The 26,067-nt window shown below is 41.8% G+C and overlaps 2 protein-coding genes across 5 annotated transcripts in view; both read right to left on the reverse strand.

The window, feature by feature from the left end:
- nek7 (NIMA-related kinase 7) overlaps positions 1 to 1,118 on the reverse strand; it is a 74,876-nt gene extending 73,758 nt beyond the window's left edge. The window contains exon 1 of the mRNA XM_086115868.1: positions 817 to 1,118. The gene's annotated coding sequence lies outside the window, so the exon portion shown is untranslated. The remainder of the gene's footprint in view (positions 1 to 816) is intronic.
- A 10,378-nt stretch (positions 1,119 to 11,496) lies between these two features.
- Positions 11,497 to 24,540, reverse strand: lhx9 (LIM homeobox 9). Of its 4 annotated transcripts, XM_086116179.1 has the most exons (6): positions 24,222 to 24,540; positions 21,397 to 21,673; positions 20,490 to 20,692; positions 19,358 to 19,716; positions 15,482 to 15,684; positions 13,158 to 15,028 (listed from the first exon to the last, which is right to left on the reverse strand). In XM_086116179.1, exons 2-6 carry the CDS (start codon positions 21,574 to 21,576, stop codon positions 14,774 to 14,776), a joined length of 1,200 nt encoding a protein of 399 aa, XP_085972305.1. In that variant the 5' UTR covers positions 21,577 to 21,673; positions 24,222 to 24,540; the 3' UTR covers positions 13,158 to 14,773. The 4 variants fall into 4 exon arrangements, with proteins under 4 accessions (XP_085972308.1, XP_085972305.1, XP_085972307.1 ...); XM_086116182.1 differs by lacking the exons at positions 13,158 to 15,028; positions 24,222 to 24,540 and adding an exon at positions 11,497 to 12,737 and having other exon boundaries at positions 21,397 to 23,134; XM_086116181.1 differs by lacking the exon at positions 24,222 to 24,540 and having other exon boundaries at positions 19,358 to 19,713; positions 21,397 to 23,140.
- Between the last annotated feature and the right edge of the window lie 1,527 nt (positions 24,541 to 26,067).

Genomic DNA, 26,067 nt, shown 5'->3' on the forward strand with positions numbered 1-26,067 from the left:
TTGCAAATGCTTTGCAATCAAGGAGAGCCTGAAGTCCCAAACCCACGGATGCCGGATTTAATCTCTGGGCATGCTCTGCCAGGCCTTACTATAGCCGTCTCCAGTTCTTGATTGTTTTTATGGCATTTTCCTTTCAGTTTTGTCTTTACGAGTGAAACGTGTTTAATCAGATTCAGGTCCGGTGATTGACTTGGCCACTGCAGAACATTCCACCTCTTTGATGCATGATATGCTTCTTGAAGCCGTGACAATAACCACACAAAAGTATGTCTCGCCCAACAAATCACCCAGAATGCAACCTCACATAATTCCGGAAAGTCAGAGACACGTTTTAAAAAGGGCTTAAAACTTAAACTAGTGTGGAAAGTCATTAGAATACGCCACATACCCTACGCATTTTAGGTTGCATCCTTTTAAATCTGTTGCCTGGATTCATGAAGTTGTTGCAATACAGTACTGTATTCAGCAGTCAGTCGCGCCCGACCATGTTTGACTGGAAGCACACTGTAACGTACTCAAGTGACAGTGACATTAGTTGCCTCAAGTCAGACGAACTTGAATGCAGTGAAAGTTAGGGCTGCTACATGCTAGCCTCGGGCAGGCTAAGCTAGCTGACGAACTTCCCTCAAACTTTTTTTTTCTTCCCAAATGTGAAGCTCGCGTATCAGCATAGACTATGGCAACATCGGTGAAACTAACAACTGCGCCGTCCCTTGTCTTGTGCAGACAAATCGGGGAAAAAAGAGTTGAGAAACAGCGCCTTAGCTGCTCCAAAGTAGTTTTGCTAAATTCATGGTCAGCTACGTGAGGACTTACCAGGAAGCGGGACTCTGTTGCTAAGCTATTCCTTCTTCACGCGCTGACACGCCACTGATTGTTACGGTGCTCGTCTCCTTTCGGACTTTCCCTTTCCTGTTGAAGTGCACGAGTGGGGGAGTCGCCTTGACAGGGCCTGTTGCTGCGTTGCCGAAACGCTGAAAAGTTTTTTTGAGGGTGGTTTTGTGGGGGACGGCAGAGAAAGTGCTGCCGCTGCCGCTGCCGCTCCTGCGTCAGTGAGGTTGTGAAAGGCAGGCAGGCACTTCGACCGCTAGGCCCGCCAGCCGCCGTCAAACTCCTGACCCGCGTGCCACCAATGTAAACAAGGTGGCATTCTCGGAGAGCTGTCAAATACCGCGAGACTCCACACTGACGCTCCAAGCCTCCAGTATCAGCATCGTCAGATAGACTGTACTGTACAATCCAATCCATCGTTATTTTTTTTTTGTTCTTTCACAATAGCGGCAACTGGAACAACGCGCTTTTCGTTTCTCATGTCTTCCTTGACATGCCGGTTTGGTTTTTGTTCTTTATTGTTTAGCCAGCCAACAAGCATGCCATACTTAAAATAAATGTAAATACATTCACACGTATGGCGTTTACATGATTGGGTTTTAATTGAAAATAACCAGTTGCCTCGAAGGAACATGAGTAGCCTGTAGGTCTTTTCCAAAAATAGCTTACCCATAGTGGGATATTGTGAAGTACAGGAATACTGTCAAAGTGATTTAAAGATGTCTACAGATTTAGAGATGAGTGATTTACAGATTTAAAACAGTTCATATTTAGCAAGACTGGAACGGCCATCCTATGTACAGGGCAGATGCCCGATGGGCCAGCATCTTTTGGAGCTGATACCTTACTATTCGATTCTTGTTTTTCTCCCTTTCACCCCAAGAGACCAGCCCACAATTTAGAGGGAGCAGCCCATTCATCAGGGACTTACAATAATAGCCTGGACTGCCAGTCGCCTCTTGCGGCTGAAGCCAGAGGGCAGCCATCTTGCTTTGCCACTGCTACTGTCATCACTGACTGCATCTGTTATTCTGAGTATATTTTCTCAGTATCGTAAAACATGACTTATAGAAATTAGGTTTACATTTCACAGCGATTTTGTATTTTTTTTGTTGCTGTCCTTCCATTTCATTTTTCATTGTTCTGACTGTATGAATCTTTGATTAAGACTTTTAGATACATTATACGATTTAAGAGAAAATTTATAATTGCATTCAACATGGCTTTAAAGCTTCTCCCAGACTTATTGGTACATCTGTATGCCACACACTGTGGCATTTTCACCATCAAGACAGAAAATGAAGTGAATACGCTGCGGTGAAATCAATGTATTTGTGTTAAGTGTGTTTTACGATTCTCAATCCAAGACGGCCACCAATGGCTTCACTTCTGCACTGTTGTTCTATTCATCACTTCTAAAGGGACAGACTGAGAACCAAACCTCCATCACTGGGTTCGTGGAAGGACCTTTCTTAAGGGTCCTGTGTGTATAAAATGTTTGGTTGGGTTGTCTTAGAGTAATTTAGTGAAACATAATGGTTAGCATGGAAATGCGCTATCCATATCACCATCAATAAAGAACATCTGTGCCATTATTCAGAGCAACAGAAAAGTTCCAGAACTTCTGTGTCACAACATGCGAAACATTTTAGTGTCAAACCGTAGCCATCAGATCGACCACTCCAAAAATAAAATATGACATTTTTTTTCCAAACATTCTAGCCAAATTGTTCTTCAACACAGTAAAATTAAATATATTCTTTTTTTTTAACTAGTGGTTGTGTGCCTCAACATTCAAACTAAAAGCTGAACATTTTATTTTGAACGGGAATGATTATCCGTCACGACTGTCAATGTCGAATCCTTTGGGTAACGGATGAGAACACACACAGTTACTCGATATCCACTCTAGCTTATGTTTCACGGCTGTATGCAAAGTATTCCAAACGCTTTGTATAATTAGGTAAATCATGAGGACATATTGACAAAAACAGAAGTGCAAATTGGAGGCTGGCATGTGGAATTGATCAGCTTACATGACTTTGATAAAAGCTTGCTGCGCTCATTCCTTTCATACTGACAAATTCCAAATACTCGTGAGCCACTGAAAACACATCCATCTTGCCATCCGCATTGTTAATAATCAACAAGTTAGGTGGGATGTTGTTTTTTTCCCCCCTCCATACTTCAATCGCCTTTTTGTTAACCTCACTGCAAATATGGAAAAGGGAAAAGGGAGCGATGCCTGCAATGTACAGCCCCCCACCCTCTAAGCCCCCCCCCCTCCTTTTTCTTCAACAACGGTTGAAGATTAAAAGAAACGTCTTGCAGATATCTGTCAATTCGCTATGTGAATAATGCTGTGTGGAATTTAATGGCACAAGTTAAATTGGGTTTCCACTACACCCACATTTTCTCTCAATAAGATCAATGGCGCTCTGTGACAGATAGGGACGGTCTTTTGTATCTTCAAATTTCAGGTTTCTGAGGGAATAATTAGATGGATGGATGAGAAGTAATGCGGCAGTCTGCTCGGGGAGCTGCACCCAGAGATCCTCTAGTTCAACACGCGTGCCGCCATGTCTGTTTGGTGGAAAACTGTTTAATAACCGTGTGGTATTTCCATTGTTTTAAAAAGTGCCTGTCTGCCTGATGTGGTCCTTTTAACCGCTAGAAAACTTTTTGTGTTCTTTTTGCTGATATTGTTTATTTAGCAGAAAGGAGTTCCTTTTGATTTTTTTCTGCGTCAACATAGCACTGTTCTGTGTTTCACTTTATTCCCCCTTCAAACTTTTCTATGGTGTTGCTTGCAGGTAACCCGCTTGCTCGAGAGGTTCTTCCTGCAGGGTAAATGGAGGCGGTTCAAGTGGAATCTTTTTTTTTCCTCTTTGTTTTTTTTATTTGTTTTGGAGTTTTGGGGGGAGCAAACCACACTTGTTTGAAGAAAATGTATGTTAGAGCTTGATCTGCGTTATTTGGTTTTGTTTTGGGGGGTTTTTGTAGAATTTTGGGGTTGCACAAAAAATATAGAACAGAAAGCTTTGTGTTCAACTAAACAGGCCCTCAAATTTAAAAAAAATCAGGCCCAGATACGACAGTAAATAAATAGGAGTAAATTAAGACAAGATCATCATTGTTTCAGTACAGTATTCATATTTTTGTGACATTTTTGTCCAGTGGTGTGCTGTAATATTTTTCTTGTGTACAATATGTGTAAAGTTCAGAACTAATCCGGAACAGAGATGGATTCCACAAATGCAGACCGGGACAAAAAAAAAATCTCATAGTAAAAAACCTTATTACAGAAAAAGACTACATGAAACCGAGTAGAAATTAGATGGCTGGATGAACAAAGCCAGGAGAAAACATAACAAAAAGTGTTTGTAAAAGGCAGGGAAATAAATAAGGACAAGAAAAATCCAGTTGCAAGCAAGAATAAGCAACACAAAAGTCGCAAGAACACCACTTACAACACAAGACAAACCACGGCATGGACAAAATGGCATGAGCGAGACTCAAACGTCGAGGAAATAAGCACTTGGTCCATGGGCTGCAAGCAAATAACCCGACGGTAAATTGTCGGTGTAGCAGTCCTAAGGGAGTCCAAACTCTCATAACTCACGCCGGAAATTGATACTAAAAGCAAACAGGAACATGACAATATGTTTAATTGGGTCAATAAAGGTTGACAAAACTGCTCTAGAGGTTACATGAAGGGAGTGGTAACTAGATGCTAAAAATAACTTGGTGTCACCGAACACAGTCATAAACAAAACAGCCACACCTTTCTTTTGCTTGTTTATTACAACTTCTTCTGCAGTTTGTCATTGTCAAAAAAAAACATCACTTGCATAATCTTCAACTAAAAAAAAAAAATCAACTGTAAACAATGATAAATATTCTCATGTAAAGACCCTGTAAACTGAAATCATCAATATGTTTCTAAATACATTATACATGCCTTACGATAATTGCTGAAAACATGCAAAGACCGAAAACTACGCAATACTGAATTGTAGAGCTATAGCAGTGAACTGCTTTTCACCAGTTCAGTTTTCCGCATTTTTTGTGACACATTTTGGCTTCCGGTTTGAGTCACCTCTCCACAACTATATAAAAACCTCAGTGTCTTAATTCAATGGTTTTTCAACCTTGACCCTGCTGTGGGGTGTGAGGCAATTCAACGGGGACCCGACACAAGCAATTGATGTCAACAAGAGCGGAGAATTGTACATAATCATTCGCACAGATGGACATAAGTAAGATTTGCAACTCATTCAAATAAATGGGAATGAGCTTCTTTTTTTTTTTACGTGCACAAGAGAGAATGATAAATGCTGAGAATTTAAGAAAAATGTTACATGATGAATTACACTTGTGAATCAGATGGAATTAGAGGGAAGAAAAAGTCCGTTAGTCTCCGTAGTTTAGGTAGATAAAGGTCTCAGTCATATTTGCGTAAAAGAATCCTATTTCGATCACATTTTTCAAAAATACATTTTATTTTGATGGACCCCTTGCAGTTACACCCCAGCCGGCTAGAGGTCCACTGCCTTAGTTCACATCAGTGGTTATCTGATGCAATTGCTAGTTACTTTGTTGTTATTATGACACATATTTCTACCGCTACCGCCTGCAGTTTGATAGCAAGCTACGCCTACACGTGAAAAGGCGCATTCCCTAAATGTCACAATTGACAGAACAGCTTGCGGACGAGTCCATTGCCCGTCTGCCATCTTCTAGAAGTCTTGGAAGCCTGTTAGCTTGCGAGATAGCTGGTGGCCACCGCCTCTCGTTGCGGCATCTAAAGCCTTGCGATGGCCCCGTGGGAGACTTTCCAGCCCCAGGAGGCTTTATGCAGATATATTTTCACAGCGCAAACATACAGGGATGTGAAGCCAGAAAAAAGTTAATGGACTAAGTAGCATCCATTTTTTTTTCAATAGGCCACGGTTTCACACATTCACTGGCTACACCCACCACGTTTGATAGCGGAGACAACAGAATGACTTCACGATTTTGAAGCCTCATCTTATATACTTCATGATTTTTTTTTTAATTATTCCAATTTGGAAGGGCTCTCTTCTCTGTTATGTGTCATATTTAGGAGCTGGATTATGATTAGCGTTAGGGTTAGGCTAAAAATAACCCATTAGAGCAGATCTTTGTGTCGTCAAATAACTCAGCCATGCTGACAAATAAGCAGTGTGCCATGGACGGATGTGCTGATGTAAACAGTACATTGGATGGCAAATTCAGTATTCTACACTTTCCTGTCTGTGGAAGGGTGATTGCAAGAGAATGGGCAAGATTCCCATTTCACGTTTACCGTTTGCACTGTCATATGTTGCCAAACCATTTCATTGTGATGCACAAAGGAAGAAACAGCACTGCATAGCACAAAGAAAAAAAATGCATTTAAAAAAAGTAAAAAATGTGAACACTTTACAATCTCCTTAGGGATGATTGTACCTGCAGCACTGTAGGAATTACAGTGCAGTCTTCCTACCATTAGACCACAAATTCTCATCCATATCACAACAATTATCCTCACTTACTATGAGCTATTTCAGGAAACTGGTTGTTCGTTGGTTGATTTACTGCCACACACATTTCCTTTCGTTAGGAAAACTTACGATACGCCTGGGAAAAAAAGTCCAATGGCAATATTTAAATATGCAAGGATAAGCGTTTTGGATATTGGATGGATGACATGGTGTAAAGAATTTTTTTTAAACCATTATGAAGATTTACAGTACAGGAGAAGTGTACCAAAGCAACTGAGAAAAACGGCAATTACATTTACCTTTGTGAAGACTGATTTTGTAAGTTTTCACACAACAATTATCAGCAATGAGTTAACAAAGTAGGAAACAGATAAATGTCACTGTGCAACATTTTATTTCTAACCCCCCACTTAGGATATTGGTTGGTTAAGTTATAGATAGATAGATCGATAGATAGATAGATAGATAGATAGACAGATAGATAGATAGATAGATAGATAGATAGATAGATAGATAGATAGATAGATAGATAGATAGATAGATAGATAGATAGATAGATAGATAGATAGATAGATAGATAGTGAACACCTGACTGGAAAAAATGTTGATGTTTTCCCTTCATGTCTCCCTTTGTGTTGTTGATGTGGCTCAGGGGTGAAGCTTGACTACGGCACGCTAGAGAAGCTGCAGTCAGAGCCGCTGTGATCAGGTACACACTTCATAGACACCGGCAGATGGAGGGGAGAGGAGCTGCGAGCATCCTGAAGCTTTAGCAGGAACTGAGAGGTTACACTGGAGCGCTACAAAGCTGACCTGTCACGCACTGACACACGGCGTATCAGTGCACACACCGGCTTCACATTCATGTGCACACGGAGCAACGTAACCCGGAGGAGAGAAATGTTGACTGCGTTTTCACATCGGAGGCAGCCCGCATTTCCATTTTATTGGCTAATTAATGTTGCTTTGTCTTCAAAGCGCAACGGCAGCCCGTTGTTATCGGCCTTGATCGCAGCATTTTCAAGGTTGCCTGGATGTGAAGCGTCACATGATGAATATGTTTAAATATAGAATAACAGCACAACAGAGAAGCAGAGGATTTACGGTGTACGGAGAGCCATGTGCAAATGAGGCATGGGAGAGACAGTTTGTAATAATATGAAGGACAAACCTGGCATATTGTTTCTGGCATCATCACTCATAAAATCTGTTTTTCAACCTTTCATTTGCGTGTGTGTGTGTGTGTGTGTGTGTGTGTGAGACTGTTTGTTAGCGCTGTCTTTATCTTGGCACATGTCCAGTAAATCCCTCCACCTGTTCTGCTTCAACCAGCAGGCAGGCCTCAAAATCATACCACACACACACATTCAAACATGCAGCAGTGGAGTTGTGTCTCATTCACATGGTCACTCCTCTGACGTGTGCGTGTTGGTGCAAGCTTGTGTCAGCGTGAGTCTGAGGTGAGGTTAAATAGATGCTTAGCAATGAGAGGAAGCAAGTGAGGCAGAACTGGCAGGATATCACACACGTGCACACACACACAGACACACGCACACACACATGCACGCACGCACACACACACACAAATACAAACGCACACACGTGCCCATCACAAGGTTGTGACAATATAGCGACACTATCAGAGCAACATGTAAACTGCACGTGACCTGCACCTCAGTCATCATTCTACACTTGTCACTGTACCTCTGTAACATAGGCTGTATGTGTGTGTGTGTGAGAGAGAGAGAGATAGAGAGAAAGAGAGTTCTCGCACATGTCTACAGCCATTTAAAAAAAATTCCCTTTCTCTTGAACATATCATAAAAACTTGTTTTCCCCAACTGCCTTTGAATGCATCATGAGCAGTCTCAGTGCAATCACACACAGTTGATGGGACACACAAACATGCTGAAAAACTGTTGAGAACCAGACTGCAAGAGGCAAACATACCCTTGCACGTATTTTTCCAAACAAGCAATGTAAGAGGAGTAAAGCTAGTGATAATGTAGCCAATTTAGGACACATTAAGAGGAAATTAAAACATTAAGGGTTAATGCGGAGTCGGGTAAGCACTATAAATTTCACTGTACAGTCTCAAGAAGAACACAACCGAACGTGTGCATAGATGACAAAGGGAGAGGAAGTGGCAGAAAGTCCTCACTGGCCGTTAGGATTCCGTCACTTAACTCAGTGCCAAGCAACACCAAACATGGTTTCATATTTCCCCCGGGACAAGGAGTTATTTAGAGTTGGAGAGGAGACATGCTATGCAGGTGACATTAAAAACGAACGCTGTGCGGAGTATTTTTAATGAGCCAGAGGTAGGATCTGTGCTTCCTCTGAATCTCAACCCCTTTGCCATCCCCGGCAACACATGGGGCGGCTTTATGGTTCGCTATGTCCATAATGCAAGCGGAACCGCATTCCTAAATTAAGCGGCTGAGACACTGGACAAAAAGCAACACTGTTCATCATGCGTGCAAGGTAGGTAGATGTTATTTCCACCATTGTCCATTTGTGTGCTTACAGCGAGCACCACATCCATGCTGTACTTTTGCTCCACTCATTCTCCAAGATCATCCAGCGTTGCATCCTTCACATCCATCCAGTCTGGTCCAAAGCTGACACACATGTGATGGTTCTCTAGTGACATACTAAATGAACATGGCAGCCAACTATATTATTTTTGAAATTGATTTTTAAAGTTATTGAATGTGCATGAAAAATAATGAAGTTATCACCTTCATTACATGTGAGGTATCCCTTTAAGAAGGTGATGGTGTGGGTGTAGAGTTCCTATTGGTGAGGGGGAGGCTCACTTAGAAACACGTACATACACACACACACACACACACACACACACGTGCACCCCCCTTAATACGATAAGCTGCATTCCACTCACCAACAATCTGGCAGCAAAGCCCAATAATTGTTTGTCATCACCGTGGCCATGATGTTGTCCAGAATATAACATTTTCCAGCTGCACAACAGATTGACTGTTTTTCTTTCTTCTTCTTTGTGGGGTTTGTCTGCCTCCTGAAACGTCAAACCGACCTGAAGTCTGCACAAGGGAAGAGGTTGGGCTTTCCTCTTTGGACACACTCAAGTGTTTGCTGTTTCTCACATTGTTGGAATTCAACACTGGCCTGTTTACTGGCCCCCCATGTGGCCCCAGACTCTTTATCTGGCTCTATTTGCTTTTCCAACACAAAACACATTTGTCTTCTACTTATACATTCTCAATATGTGGCTTCAAACCATGGCTGGAATGAGCGATTCCACTACAATCTAGAGGAGTGGTCACCAACCTTTTTGAAACTGGGAGCTACTTCTCAATTAGTGTCAGGGGCGACCGGTTTGATTCACACTTCTGAAATAACAACTTCGGTCAACCTAAAATTATGTTTGTATTAATAGTTATGCTATTCATCTCTGTGAAGACCGGGGGTCTCGGTTGGCGACTGGTTAGTGCGTTGGCCTCATAGTGCAGAAATGCAGGGTTTGATTCCGGCTCTGGCCTTCCTGTGTGGAGTTTGCATGTTCTCCTCATGCCTGCGTGGGTTTTCTCCGGGTATTCCGGTTTCCTCACACAAAACATGCATGGCAGGTTAACACTCAAAATTCTCCCTAGGCGAGAGTGTGAGCGCAGATGGTTGTTCGTCTACATGTGCCCTGCGATTGGCTGGCAACCAATTCAGGGTGTCTACTGCCTACTGCCCGGAGACAGTTGGGATGGGTTCCAGCACACCCTGCGACACTTGTGAGGCTCAGAAAATGGATGGATGGATCTATGTGAAGACACTGATCCTATTCATGATTGCTCACAATTAGTAACTATGATTTAATAATGTAGGAAACATAAATAGAGGACACGCTATTTCTATAAACTTTGACAACATTCCTCGGGTGTACTACTGCTTTGAAAAAAGTGAATCAATGGTTAGAGAAGCGCAATTTTATTTCACACTTAAAAGATTAAATTGACATCCAAGGTCTTCCTGTGTGGAGTTTGCATGTTCTCCTCATGCCTGCGTGGGTTTTCTCCGGGTACTCCGGTTTCCTCCCACATTCCAAAAACATGCATGGCAGACTGATTGAACACTCCAAATTGTCCCTAGGTGTGAGTGTGAGTGCGGATGGTTGTTCGTCTCTGTGTGCCCTGCGAATGGCTGGCAACCTGTTCAGGGTGTCCCCCGCCTACTGCCCGAAAACGGCTGGGTTAGGCTCCAGCACGCCCCGCGACCCTAGTGAGTATAAAGCGGTTCAGAAAATGGATGGATGGATGGATGGATGGACATCAATGTATGGAAGGCTTTAAACTGTACGTCGGTTTGAATGCGAGCGCGAATGGCTGTTTGTCCATACGTATAGCCTGCGGCTGACTGGCAACCAGTCCAAGGCATACACTTCATTTCATTGGTCATGCAATCATCTGTGTACTGTGTAATGTTTTGAGTGGTTGCTGGGCACATCTGTGCATTCTGTTTTTCAAGAAGCTTTGTTATGTTTATTTCATCATTATGGATTTCCCTGCGGCCGGCCCGGTAGTCCAGTGGTTAGCACGTCGGCTTCACAGTGCAGAGGTACCGGGTTCGATTCCAGCTCCGGCCTCCCTGTGTGGAGTTTGCATGTTCTCCCCGGGCCTGCGTGGGTTTTCTCCGGGTGCTCCGGTTTCCTCCCACATTCCAAAAACATGCATGTCAGGCTGATTGGACGCTCTAAATTGTCCCTAGGTGTGAGTGTGGGCGTGGATGGTTGTTCGTCTCTGTGTGCCCTGCGATTGGCTGGCAACCAATTCGGGGTGTCCCCCACCTACTGCCCGGAGATGGCTGGGATGGGCTCCAGCACCCCCCGCGACCCTAGTGAGGATCAAGCGGTTCGGAAAATGGATGGATGGATGGATTTCCCTGCTTGTTGAAAAAAAAAAAGTAAAAAAATGTAATCATGAACTGCTGAAATAGAACAAAATTTCATGGCTACAGAAATCGTATGATGGTGACATTTGATTTTGTATAAACCTTTTTTTTTAGCCAAGAAATGCAATTCCAAAGGATTTTACAATAAATTAGCGCTGAAAATGGAGTCAAATTCAAAACAACAAAGTAAAATAAGAGAATGCAAGTTTCAAATCACAAAGGCTGTAATTTTGAAGAAAAAAAGTTTATTTCGACTGGTTGGTAGGCCTTTTTTTTCTTTGTACATAAAGTCTACATAGGTTCAGTGCTTAAGAAGTGCATTCCACATGTTTATATATCATTGTTTCACGAAACATAAAAAGTTGAAGCGATAACGCTATGGATTTGTCTGCTCACAATCACAACATTACAGTCCATTGTCACACCGCCATTAAAAATGCCTCTGGAGTTAAGATTTGAAATCAGTGAAGCTCAATGAAAGAATATCCAGCCATGTTCTGTCATACCTTGAGCTCATTGTAGTCATGTGAAAGGGGTCATGTGACTGATTCCACCTACAGTGTGCTTAATGTCAATAACACTGTAGGTCTATTATCCCCTATAATGTGTACTAACCACATGTCACAGGGACAAGATTTTTTCCATATTTTATTTTGCAGCGGACAATCACACAGCGACTCAAAGCAAATAATATACACCTCGAGTATATCGTGAACAATAAGGCGCATGCAAAATGAGACTCTCTTCCTTCTGCGTTTTGTTCCCATCCTGGCGTCGCTCGCCACAGACAGATGGCAAAGCTCCAGCTCCGCAGTCGTCTTCATGCGCGCATCACATTTGATGGACATCCTGCTGTTGCTGCCCATGCCCATTTTCAAGGAGGCCGTGTGCTTTGCAAAAAAAGGACCCTCGTGACAACACAGAAAACTTGTATGTGCTGTAGAAGGACGGTTCTTGGGCGAGTGGGTGCAGAACGTGTGTGGTTGAGAAAAAAAAAAAACTCTATGGCATGTATATATACACTGTGCTGTGCTTTCATATAGGAGGCCGCGAGAGAAGTGTGTGTGTGCATGTGTGATGGGAATACGGTCTGGGTTGGTTTTACATGTGGTGTGGCCTCTGTGGAGTAGTTTGAGTAGGTTGTTGTTGTTGTTTTTTTTTTAAACGTCACAATACATTTTATTGTCATAGTTTTGCATGAGTCCTTCCAGTACAAACATTGAGTGGCATCATCAGTATCATACATGGTGCGCTCTCCTCGCTTGGGTGGATTCAAACAACTCATTCTGCTGTGGCCAAACAACATCTGCTGTACACTTGCAAGTGAATATTTGATCTCGATATGCTATATCATCTTATCCTAATATTGTCTTTGTCTTCAATGGTGAGGAACTCCCATCAAAGTTTCCCCCTTCTGTTAATACTTTAGGGAATTTTCAAACGTCGGGATGTATGGCTGTAATGCCCCAAGATTTGTTCTCCCTGAAAGAAATGATAGAGTAAGAATATATTAACTACAGATCAACCTGACTTTACGGGGTCTGCATTGATTTTGACTTCATTTTTAGGTTTACCACGTTATACATATGTAAATATGTGCTTTGCGGCATTCTGTCGATTCAAATCCTACAGCCATGATCATGCATTAAAAAGCAAATTTCAAAGTTTTGGACTGCAGGGTTTTGGATGCAAATCCATGGGGCATTACGTTTCAAAAAAAATACATAAACATCATAAAAGAGGAAATAGAAATTAAAATGGAAGCAAAAATGAGGAACGACGGGTCAGTCAACGGCTTGCTGCAAAGCAAATGCTCTCTGGGCTGTTGATGTGACAAAAGAAAAAAAACGGTATTCAAGAAAGAACACAAAAATGGCGAGTGCAATGAAAAATAAAAAGCCATTTAAAGCAAAGTATTGTTTTTATTCACACAAATTTAATAAGATATATAACAACCGTTTTGGTCCATAAATATTTAAGGGGAAATAGTTTCTATACACCATCTTTATCAAGAAACAGGGAAACATGGACAATCTTCGATAGAACACTTACTGTACTCAACTATTAACACGAAGATCAATATATAAGGTTCTTGGAACTATATCTGAAAGAGTGCACAAATGCTTTCTATGACATCGCTGCCCCTCCCCCCTTCTTCTTCTTCTTTTTTTTTTCTTCAAAACAGGATACACCATAAAAAGATCTTTGAAAATAAGATGTAAAACAGTACAAAACTAGTGAGGCGTCCGAAGGGTGCGAATCAGATAACAAAGAACACACAGAATCCTGAATTTCACAACCCTTTCTCCCACGTCATCGCATAAGGCACATAAGAGTAGAACTGAGTTAGGCATCTACTTCATCAAGTAGACTCGGAGTGCCATTTTGTTCTACAAGAGAACAAATTAGGATGCACAGAATGGAAATGTGTCTTCTGCTCCTCTCTCTCTCTCTCACTACCTTTCAGCCAGAAGAAACATGTTTCGGGGGGGGGGGGGTTTCTTTTTGTTTTTTTTTTGTTTGTTGTTTTTGGTGTGATCAGTGGCAAGTGTTTTTCCAGAAAGGTAGAAAACGTCAGGAGAAAACGTGATTCCACCTACACTGAACTTCACCTATCTGAGGTCTTTTTATTTTCAATGCCAGTTCTACAAATCCAGTCTTCATCATTATACTACACTCCCTTTTCCATTAAAAAAAAAATCACCCTGAGCAACATGATAAAACAATAATGCACTTTTTACTGGTGGGGGAGGGGGGGGGGGGGGTTGTGCAATTGACTCGATCTGCGGATGTGTTTACTGGATTCAATTTTACTGCAATTCATCCAGCAGGCCAACAAGAAGTGACAGCGGACTCCGACAGTGCCCATCAACTGCTCTCAGATCCAAATTTGTTGTCGAACGACGAAACGTTTGCTAGCGCTACGATTGCGTGATTGTTACCACTGATCTATTAGCACAATAAATGTGTGAAACAAGTCATAAAATATGTTGGGGTTCTATCTTGATATCGGATTCAATTGCCATACAGATGGGAGACATTCAAGAAGAGGATTCAAAGACTGTTTTCTGGATTTGGACCCATATACAGAACATTCGACAAGTTTTGCTTCCCAAATGATTTCAAAACACAAACAAAAACTGAACTGGGAAGCAAACAATTACATGTTTCGGAGGGCAAAGTTCACCAATTCACCAGTAATTAAAAAGGGCTCAATTTTGTAATCATTCAATACAAATGTACAAATGAAGTTTTAACTAAGTTCCAGGCTTTTAGTTATTGTTTTCCCCGATGATTTTCTGAAAGTCCTTTCCCAAAGTCCGTCACTGCCATGAGGTTGTCAAATGCTACACATTTGTTTGTTCTACAAAAGTTCAAGGCGGCCACTGCTCTTCTTGCTCTTGCACACTCTTCAAAGGAGCATCGCCGCTTGATTTAAAGGCCAATTTAAAAAAAAAAAAACTCAATTAGAGAAAATAACGTTCATAAAGCAAAAGGAAAAAAAACAGTCTGCTTGCTTAGAAAAGGTTCGTCAAGGTAGTTTGTGAAGGGCTCCCCGAATCGTGGCTGTCCAAACTAGAGGTGACGGACGTCACTACGGTAATCGAGGGGTTTGTCAGGTCTGTTAGTGTGGCCGCGCTGGAGGGGGGGGTCAGGGCCCCACTGTCGGACGAGGGCGGAGGGAGTGAGGTGCCATCAGCCTTATCAACACCTCCATTCTCCTGTCGTAAAACGTTCCTTCTGAATTTGGCTCTCGCGTTTTGGAACCAAACCTGCAAACCAACGCCAGGGCGGCTTTTACTCTTTGTGTTGTTGTACGACTGCTTTCAAGAAATACAGCACACAACTACAGCTGGAGATCAACATGAATTGAAACAAGATTTGGGGAGTTAAGGGCGCCATACAACTATGTCCGCTCCTCATCTCAGCACAGAAATGAAAAGGGGAATGATCATCCGTTGGAAATTGAAAGAACATGTGCACTCTTCTTTGAAATCAAACACTAATCAACTCCTTGCTACCTCCAAAAACAGCAAATTACATCCCAAACACCCAGCTAATGATTACATCCATCATGGCTCAATGAAACAAACAAAAGAAACAATAAATATGAGTTCTTGGGTGAAATGGCAGGAGAGGGGGGTGGGGGTGTCATGGATTCAGGGCTGGATGCAGGAACACTCGAGGACTGACCATATGAGGAAGGTAAACGGATCCGTGCTTACCTGCAGAACTCTTTTGGTCAGGCCCGTCTTCTGGGCCAGCTGCTTGAGGTCTTTAGCATCCGGGTTGTGGTTGATGGCAAAGTAGGATTTCATTGTCCGCAGCTGGTGGTGCTTGAAGGAGGTCCGCATGCGCTTGGTCTTCTGCGTCGGCGCGTAGGCCTGCTGGTCCCGGTCCAAGTGGTCTGCGTCGTTCTCGTTGCAGCCTGCGAGCAGACGGCGGGGCGACGTCAACCGGCAGCAGTGGTGAAATCCAATAGTCAACATGTTTGTGTGGCTCGGCATTCATGTGGCTCAGACAGATCTTGTGGAAAACTTAATTGTGGTTACTTACAAATCGTTAAAATAACATATCATTCTTGAGATTCACTGCACGCAGTGATTTATTTGATTTTTGAGGGGTTTTTTAGAATTTTGATGATAAGACATACGGCTGACAAAACCCCCAAATTCACCATCTCAAAAAACAAGAATATGACACACATACACGCACACGCACGTAGATAGATAGATAGATAGATAGATAGATAGATAGATAGATAGATAGATAGATAGATAGATAGATAGATAGATAGATAGATAGATAGATAGATAGATAGATAGATAGATAGATAGATAGGTTGGAATTTAGCTACTGAAAAATACATTTGCCATTTTTGTAAGAATCTGTCTTAACATCATTTCGTATCATCAATCTAAAAACATTGCTCAACCTATCTCACATCTTAATGAGATGTGTAATATAATATTAGCCCAATTCCTATGAATGTGGGTTTTTTTTCCTGGGGGTGAAAAAAGGCTACATTGCATCAGTGTCTTTCTGAAATTGGTTATAAAAATCTACATCTGTTGGAATATACTTTTGGAATTTTGATAAATATATCTACCGTCTAGCCTTGTCGACATATTCATATTTCAAATTATGTCAAATGATGTGTTTTGCATCAAATGTCAATTTTTGAACAGAACTACTTCAGTAAATGAACTTTTCTACAACACTGTAATGAGTGGTAAGCTGACTGTGGCACACCATTCCAAACAACAACACACGTCTCCAGCGCATTATTAATACCAACTGTGACAACAACTTATAATGGTTTGCCATATAAATTCAACATGAATACATTACACCGGGTATCACTGAAGGTTACATTGTTGTCCTGATGCTTGTAACATACCTTTTTTTTTAAATAGTACGCTGTTTGACTGTGAACTTGAGGCTCAAAATAAAAAAAGGACAACATGTGCAATCATACTTGGCAGAATGTGATGGTTCATGTTATTTCGGCTGTCACAACAGCTCAGCCTGGCACCGATTCACACTAATAAAAAGCAGATTATTGGCATCTGTGTCACACATTGTTTTACAACAGTTACCCACTAGGGGTCTCTGTATCCAAAGAAGACCTAACCTAACCTAATGGAGAGGTGTGGAATAACAATACTCAGTAGACTCACTCAGCGAGCTCGGCGTGTTCAAAACAAAGCTAGAAAAGGCTCACTTGAGACAAATAACATCAAAACAACAGCGGAATCGGATCCTATTTGTAGCAAAGTAGAGGTTTCAGATGTGCGCAGAGTGACGGATATTAACAGGAACATTTTGGGGAGACTACAATGAAAAGGGTGTCAAAGGTTTGTACACGTTCAAACTGATTTAATCGTCTCCTATTTTTGTTCACATTTAACAATCCCGTTTGATTATTCATCGTTAGTCACAGCTTTGATAATCGTTTTGAAAAGATTCATGCCGCAGATAAGGACAGAAATCAGGAATATTAAGACTGTATTATAGATACCCCAAATTATTTGTGCTTGATTCTGTATAATGTAAGTATGCATGCATTTTTTTTCCAACTGGCAATTTAAAATCAATCTCATCCTCGGGTTCCATGAGAAAAGCTCTCATTTGCATAAAGGAATAAAAGAAAGAGAATCTTGTTTGTGGTATCCAGTTGATGCATAAAGCGGCATGCAGTGGCCTGAGAACGACGGCCTGGGCCTGGCCGCAGCGCTGGAGGCCCGGCCGGCATTCCAACGTCGCTTCCAATTAACGGAGAACAATTAACGCGCAGATTACCCTTCTTCCTCCCCCCACTCATCGGGAACACAACTCGGCCGCACAATGACTCGCTTATCAAGCGCGCACTAATTCGCAAAGAGACACGAAAAATTGGGACGCTGCGGGGTCCAGCGACTCGGGGCACGTACAAGAGGGTTTTTTTTTTGTCCTTTTTTTTTTTTTGTAATTCAAATTCCTTTTCAGTCAAATAGTTACTTATTGACAACAGACAAAGAATGTGCAAAACGTATATTTTTGTATTTAATTTGGCCAAACAACCGCAGTGACTGTTTACACGTGTGATTGATGTATGTGAAAATAAACGGATGACGGTAAATTAATTATTTGGTGACGAAGGCCATCGGTTACCTTCAGGGCAGATTTATTTCATCCAGACATGCAACCCGTTGCATAAACCGACATTTAAATTCATCATTTAATTCAGTAATTGTCAACCACAGTGCCGTGTGAGATCATCAAGCGTGTCGCAGCAAATTGTGCAATTTTCACTTATTATTTCATCTCTACAAATAACAAATCTTTGTTTGTCTATCTATGACAGCTGTGTATAGTGTCGGACATAAAAATTAAATTCTCTTCCACTCGATAGAAATTATATTTGGTGACGTGGAGATGAGATCGTTTTGTAATGTAAAATATGTACTTTGGCTCAAAAAGAGGTAGCAAAAACTGATAGATACATTGATATACTGTACATGCATACCAATTTAGACCAAAAAAGAATTCTTCCCAGACAATAATCTGTTTGTTTATCTATTCTAGCAACATATAGGGACACGCAGAGCAATTAAATGCTCTTCCATAAGATGACAATTTACCTGTGTACCCGCTTTTTGTGAAACCTTTGTTTTGTTCGTGTTCCAAGTGATTTTATGCTTATTCAAATGTGTTCCTCGACTCACAAAAAAAGGACGGGTGGGGGGCGAACACAAATCTATTGGAATATTTTTTTTCCACAAGTTAGATTTTGCTAATGTTTTCTTCATGTTGTTTTTGGAAAAATCATTAATGTAAAAACCTTTGTGTTGCTAGTTGTTTTTTCCCTTCTTTTTCTTATGTAGTGAGATATTATCAATTGCTTGAAATTGTGCAATCCCGCGTAATTGGTCCGAAACCATTTGCTACATATAATTTATCGATTTATGCTCGTGTCATGGAGTGACAGGCAGGGGAATTAATTGCTCTTCCACGAGACTACACGTATATCCATTAATTGTGACTTATTTGGGGCGGTGGTGTATAGATGGATGCATTTTCATGTAAAAATGTGCTTTGACTCCATACAGGTTAGAAGCTGTTTTTGCACTCAAATTATTATTATTTTTTCATATACCTGTATGAGCTATGAAAGATAATCATGCTTGTCACATGAAATTGTGTAGTTTCACTTAATTGGTCTGAAAATTATTTATGAACTACAATAATACATATTTGTTCATCAACCTAACAGTGGCGTTTATTGACATTCAGAACAATTAAGTGCCCTTCCACTAGATGGCAATTAACCTCTGTTTCCACTTTTTGTGAGATTTGTTTGTGGATGTAATCTTCCGGAAAAAAAGTAGCTCTTTGTAAAGTATTCCAGGTGTAATAAATGTTGTGAAACACTGATCTAATTAACTTATGTTTTCTACGAGTGAGACTTGGGAAAGTTTTTCTCGTGTTGTGTTTGATAAAATTGGGAATGTGGAAACTTCTAGGAAGCTATGTTGGGAAGGTTGGTTTAAAAAAAATAATTAATAAATAAAACAACCAATTTTTACTTTATTGTGTCTTACGAGTGTGGGGGGTCTCACCTGTGTTGTAACTCGGTAAATCCAAGCCCATGGCAGGGCTCTTCCTTTTCCTCGGCCGGCCCTTCTGAGCAGTGCCGGTGCCGTTGAAGTAGGGCAGGCCCAGGCCGCCGCCCTTGGCCGCCAACTCGGCGAAGTTGAGCTGGGGGTGGTAGTCGGCGCCCTGCACCAAGCTCTCGAAGTGGAGGCGGCAGTAGACGAGGCTGTCCTTCATGCCGAAGTGGTCGCCAGTGGTGAGGGTCTTGTTGCACGAGGTGCACGTGAAGCAGCTCAGGTGGTACACGGACTCTCGCGCGCGCATCACCATCTCCGAGGCGGAAATGCCCAGGTGGCAGCGCGCGCACCTTTGCACCGAGAACCTTCTGGAACAGACGCATCGTCAAAAACACACTCCCGGGGAGCACAAACACACACAAACATTGTCTTATGGATGTTAGCAAACAATACGCCATGTCTCCATATTAGATTGTTGTTAGAAACCGAGTCAGAGACTTTTGAGTGATTTTAATCGTAATACCAAATGTAGCATGAATTCAGGCCACCCTGGACATTAGCATGGGTTTACATGTAACACCCATGGCAACACTTTTTAAAAACCGGCGTTGTACGTGAATTTAACTTGATGTCACAAATGTAGAGCTATCCATAATATTCACTATTGTTTCTCCGTATAAATGGTGAGCTTCTTTTCTCCCTCCAAACACCGTTCCACCACTACTCTCTCCCTGACATTCAGCTAAAAAAGATGGCGCTTTGAAGGCTGAGAATATACATTTGCATTGAAAGTGACTCATATAATTACTGTATTTTTGACACTGATAATGTCTTGCAAGCACACATATTTGACTGTTACTACCACCAATATATTTGTTTCCCACCCATTTATTATTGTGTATGTTGGTAAAGGTTGCACTAACAGATATTCATTTGCATGCAGTAAAGCATATACATTAACACAACAATAAGATTAAAAGCAAATGCAGGCCCGACATAGTCATCCTAAACGAAAAGCAGCAGCCTGCTAAAATCATAATCTGAATTCAAAATTATTATCCAATTTGTCTTTGATTGTTGAAATCTTAATAAAGCGATTTTTGCCAACATTCGTACAAGACTTCGTTCGTGTACCCCTTACCTGTAGTAATCCTCTTTGCAGTAGATGCTACCATCCTTTGCGAAACACGTTAGCTCCGACTCCAACGCAAGTTTACATTCACAGCATTTGAGGCACCGCAGGTGCCACTGCTTGTCCACGGCCAGGAGGTAGTATCTGTCCGAGATCTTGCCCCCGCAGCCGGCGCACAGGGCGGGTTTCTCCGGGCTCATAGAGGGCATGGTCTGGACATAACAATGAACCCCTTCAATACACAGTCTGGAAAAAAAAAATCCCCTTTTGCCCTATTGGAAATAACATGGACACGCAGTGATACACTTTTACACGTAAGTCGTATTATCCTATAATTTTTGGTCGATATTTTCAAAATGTTTTTATATGCCAGTTGGTCTGGCCTTGGTGATACACCGCAGGCAAAATATCCTGCACATTTGAGTCCAAACTAAATATTTTTTGTTTTGCACAAAAATCTGCCATGATTAGCCAAATGTCATGCGCACATTTTACTTTTATGTGCACCGTTTACCACTTCAATATAAAGGCTAATTTATTTTTATTTATTTGTTTATTTATCTAGAAATGATGCCATGTCTACAACAGCAACCATGTGTAGGCCTACTGTATCCCAATTGTGAGCAATAGATCCGTCATGTTGTGCTTGGTCAATGAAAAAAAACCCTACTATTACAACTTGTTAATTGTGTCACGTTATGATGAAAATATTTTGGTTAGATCTACACGTGATGCTTCTAGTTGTTTGAGACTGTTAAAACACCCATTACTTGTCATGGTTAAAAATTTAAATTGCTCCATTATTATCTTTGGGGAAAAGATTTTGAATTGGAATGGTATATCCCAGCCGTCAACCCCTTCAGAAATAGGCTACCTGTGTGTTTCCTTCCAATGGAATTTAAAATCCTGGCCTCACCGTCTCTCTGCCGTTGATCTGCATGGTTTTGGCCAGACGAGACTCCGACTTGGACCTTCTCTCCATCTCCTCCATGATCCCTTGGATGTGATCCCCGGAGATCCCGTGGAAAAGCATGGCTCCCGGTCCTGGGCGCAACGTGCGAGCGGCTGCTTCTGCCTTGCAGCCCACCACTTCCATATACCGTGGACGCCGATTGGTGTGCTGCTGGCTCGGCTCAGCGCATCCAAAATGCAAACAGTCGGATCACCTCCCGGCCCGCTGCGTGCAAAGGCAACTGGAAGCACAGAAGAAAAAAACTAGGGGGAAAACTACAACAGCGGCAGCATGGGCGGGACGACGAGGATTGTTGGTCGTGCACCAGCGTGTTCTTTCGTTCCAGAATGTCTCTCATCCAGATTAAAAATATACATATATAGTCCAACGAGGTGAGGGGAAAGAGAGGGGTGGCTGCAGAGTGGCCAAAAATAATGACACAAGCTTCGGTTTGTTTCTGTTCTTTTTTCCCCACTTCCAAAGTTCTCAGTCAGGGCTATTTGGTATTTGGAGGTCAGATTGGAACTGCCTGTATTTGAGAACCGTGTCCTATTTGTGAAGAGAGCAAAGCCTGCCCAGCCTGAATAATTTGGTAGGAGGAGTTCCCCATCTCTCTCCCTCTCCCGCTCTCTCTCTCTCTCTCTCTCTCTCTCGCTAGCTCTCCCTCTCCTCTCTGTCTACCTCTCACTCACTCTCTCTCACCATTCATTCCTATTGCTCAACAAAGTGTCTTCCTTGCCTTAAATCCTCCCAAGTCTGCCAACACTGCTTCACTTTACACTATCAACTTGTTCACATCATTTTCAGTCACCGTGTCGCTGTTTGGCTGGCCAATAGTTTGTTTCGTCACGTTCACTGTTTATTTTCCAAAAATAATAACTTGTACGTTGTTAAAATGTAAACATTACGAAATAAGATACTACACGAGATTCCTTCCTAAATTTCCACTTAGCTGCATTATCATTACTATTACAATAAAAATAATTCATCCGATGTTCCAATCAAATGTTTAGTTGCTCTAGTGTGTGTGTGTGTGTGTGTGCGCGCGCGCACGCGCACGTGGAGTGGGCGGGGTCTTTTTTAATGAAATATTTCGAAAAAAGACACTGCTGTATCACATCCGAATTATATTGCCACTCTCATGCACACACATTCAATAGCTTCCATTTTTACATTTTAATTTTATTCGTTTTTATTTCATAACGCTACCTTGATTATCTGTTGTAATTACCTTACATTCATTTGTCTCTTCCTCGGGAATTGGGCCATGCAGCACCTTTGTTTACTTCCAGTGGGACTTAATTAAGGACAAGAGAAGTACAGTGACATTTTCCACGTATCTAACGGACCAAGTGGCAGAGATGAAAAATAATATCATACTATCGGTGGGCGAGGAGGAAACCCCGTCAATTCTCACCTGTTTTCTGAAATTTCGTATATTTTCGATATTATATGATCCACATTATGAAGGCGTCACTGACATAACGCAATTAAGTGGCACCTTAGAGGGGTCGGTAAAATAGGTAACACGAGTTATGAAAAAAAAAAAGGAATTCAGAATATAAGATATATTATTAATAAGTCCAATGGAGCCACGCCATAAAATGCTATAAAACAAACCAACTAGACTTTGGTCACCATAAGATATAGTCTATATTCTCAATTCATTTGATGATGTTTTACACTATTACGCACCCACCCACCCACCATCCAGTAGTGTAGCCTTTAATTAATTGGAGCCCCGATGCAGGCTTTTGGATCTGAATTGCAAGAACGTTCATATTTGCACACTGACAAGATTAAGCCAGTATGAGTGTATTCACGTTATATACATATATATATATATATATATATATATATACACACACACACACATTCATTTTTTTACCTGCATGAACACAGGATGTGCACGCTTTTTAAAAAAAATCCTTACAATTAAAAGGAATGCGTTGAATTCATGCACATCTACGGTGATTTTATGGAAACATTTTTAACGACTTGAGAATTGTGTTGACCCGTAGCCTCCAGCGGTAACATTTGATTTGACTGAGAAGGATTTAGCGACGCGTCAGTGAGCACGCAGCGAGTATCACACAAGGGCTGGTGTCGTTTGTGGATTTGCATGAATAATTGTGATGTTTTCTCCTAGTAAACATGCTCATTTTGCCCCCCCCCCCACCCTGCACCGTTTCACAGAGAAGTCTGTTTGACTGCCTTTGAGCCTAAATTGTGAGATACTCATCAAGTGATTTTTATTTGTTTATTTTGGGGCATAGATATGCACCTAATAAAATATACAATTCCCCAATATTTAATTGTTAAAATGAGACATTGAGTGTATGGAACAAACCGATTTCCATTTATTTTAACAAGAGAAAATGAATATGCAGTCGATCCCGTTAAAAACACAAGTAGTCTCGTGTATTTCAGTTTATTGAAGCATTTTAAATCGAAATGCATTTGACGTGAAACATGGCGTTGATAGCATGAGGTTTTTCTTGCCCTAATTGAAGAAAACATTTTCCCCTAATACCTTTCATCTATTTTGTATTGAAATTACTTCAGGTACATGTACATGAGGTAATTTCGAAACAAACGTCATTTACGTAGTGTAGCTATCTAAAAGCGAACTCTTAAAAAAAGAAATAAATACAACCCAAGAGTTATTCTTTTTATTAAGGAGGGTTTGTTAGTTAGTTAACCCTTTGCTTCACACAAGCGTCATGTTTTGCTCGTGGCTCCTATTGCCGTATTTATTCCAAGACACTGGCCGGAAGTCAAGGTCTTACCTGAGGATGTGCTGGTTCGATGGCCGCGCGATGCGCAAAGCGGAGGAGACGCTCCCAGTCCGGATTGCGCGCTGCAGCGGAGGAGAGGTGAGGAGAGGCGAGGCAAGGCGGGGAGAGGAGGAGAGGAGAGGGAGGCTGCCTGCCTGCCTGCCGGTAGATGGGGGCTGTTCCACGTTTGCGAGCTGGGGCTCCACTTCCAGCCTCAATTAAAACGCAAGCCATTTAAATATTCCTCCGGCATGCACAAGACACAACGCGACGCACACACGATTGCTCTGAAAACTGCGAGCCAATTGGCCTTCTTCGAGCGCGTGTAGCTTCTGATGGCTGATGTCGCCACGAATTAAACAGGGCTAAATAACACCATCCTGTATCGGTTACCGCCTTATGGCCACCAATGAGCAGTCATCCAAAGACTTTGAAAACATAACATTCATTTTAGGTTCGTTATTATCAATCACGACAGAGCAAAATACCGTACGCGCTCTTTACTCTGTATGACGCCTCAGTGTTTTGAATAAGAAGCTCCACTTGCAGGTCTGTGACAATTCGAAATAAGCTATAGCATATTGTTCACATCGATTATAGATATTTGCATCGTAGCCAACGTTATATTTGCTTTAAAATGGACTATAGCAACAAATTCATCAAACTCATGCAACCACCAAGAGATTCTCAACACAGTGCAATAAAAAAAATCCACTTTTCTTTCTTTTGGTCGTAAAATAACAAATGAAAAGAATGCATTCATTTAATTAATCAACACGTTCACTGCTGCCCTAAAAAGCAAAACAATTATCTAGAAATGACTTCCTCTGGTTTTGAATAAGGTAGCTGACATATGCTCAATGTTGGCTGTATTTACCATTCCAAACACGTATGGCCTTATACTGCAGTATCTTATGAATGAAAGAAAAAAGGTGAAACATTCACCAGTTAAGTAATGTCAAACCTTTGTGGTTCCCAAATCCTCAATATTGTTTTGAAGTGGTTTCATTGTACCTCACCTCAAATGAGACAATATTTCCTCAACTATCATTAAAGCAATGTCCCTTTGCTTTTGTTAATGAATATTCATGTCCCCAAATGGCTGGGTAATGTTGAAAGAAAAAAAAAACAGGCCATAAAGGGTTGCTCACAATGGTCATAAAATAACACCGACCTTTGAGTGCACCGAGCCTGCACCTGAATTGAACTGTTAAAATGACACATGCACAAAGCCATCCCGCAGGCAGGATCACACTTGCGGGAGGAGTGATTTCAATTGACAAGGAGTGAATAGAATTTTGTGTGGCTGACTACTTGGGCTGTGAGCAAAGGGTGACAATTAATTACACCGCTTCTGCTTGCATAAATGAACACGTGCCATGCTGCAATCAAGTCACTCTGCTCCTTTGCCTGGTATGCATCTCATCAATAATGCAGGGCCACTGAGATCCATTTCAGTGTGCATTGCAATGTGCATGCCGTGCGCTGTGGCTCCTGAGCATGATCGCCGCTCACAGTGGGGATCTGTGCAGCAGGCTCGGTTCAACCGGGCTATTGCAGACACAGCACCGAGCTGCAGGATGACTGCCTGCTCGGTGCTGTAGGAATCTGTGGTTATCATAGCACACGTCCAGGGTTCATCTGCCGTTATCATTTCTGGGTCACCTCAAGTGACACTCAGTCTCGTTTTCTGTACCTCCCAAAAGCAGGGCAGAGGAGGCGGGAAGCTTCTCCCAGTATCTGCCGTGGTGAAAAGCTGACAGAATGAGGGAGAGGAGAGGGGAAGGGAAGCGAAAGGAGGTGGGTGGGTGGTGCGTCGTGGGCTTTCAGGAGGAGGATCAGAGGGAGGAGTGAAGTG

The sequence above is a fragment of the Hippocampus guttulatus genome, chromosome 7 (assembly GCF_054856545.1).
Source record: "Hippocampus guttulatus isolate MCC_2025c chromosome 7, RoL_Hgut_1.0, whole genome shotgun sequence".
In the NCBI taxonomy this organism is placed as follows: Eukaryota; Metazoa; Chordata; class Actinopteri; order Syngnathiformes; family Syngnathidae; genus Hippocampus; species Hippocampus guttulatus.

What these genes read in the sequence shown, in the direction of transcription:
- lhx9 (XM_086116179.1), bottom strand. Translation starts at nt 21,576, where the DNA reads ATGGAAGTGGTGGGCTGCAAGGCAGAAGCAGCCGCTCGCACGTTGCGC. An exon ending in AGATCAACGGCAGAGAGACG is followed by an intron (nt 20,693 to 21,396) that starts GTGAGGCCAGGA and finishes TGTTATGTCCAG; the next exon opens with ACCATGCCCTCTATGAGCCC. An exon ending in TGACCAAAAGAGTTCTGCAG is followed by an intron (nt 15,029 to 15,481) that starts GTAAGCACGGAT and finishes GTTGGTTTGCAG; the next exon opens with GTTTGGTTCCAAAACGCGAG.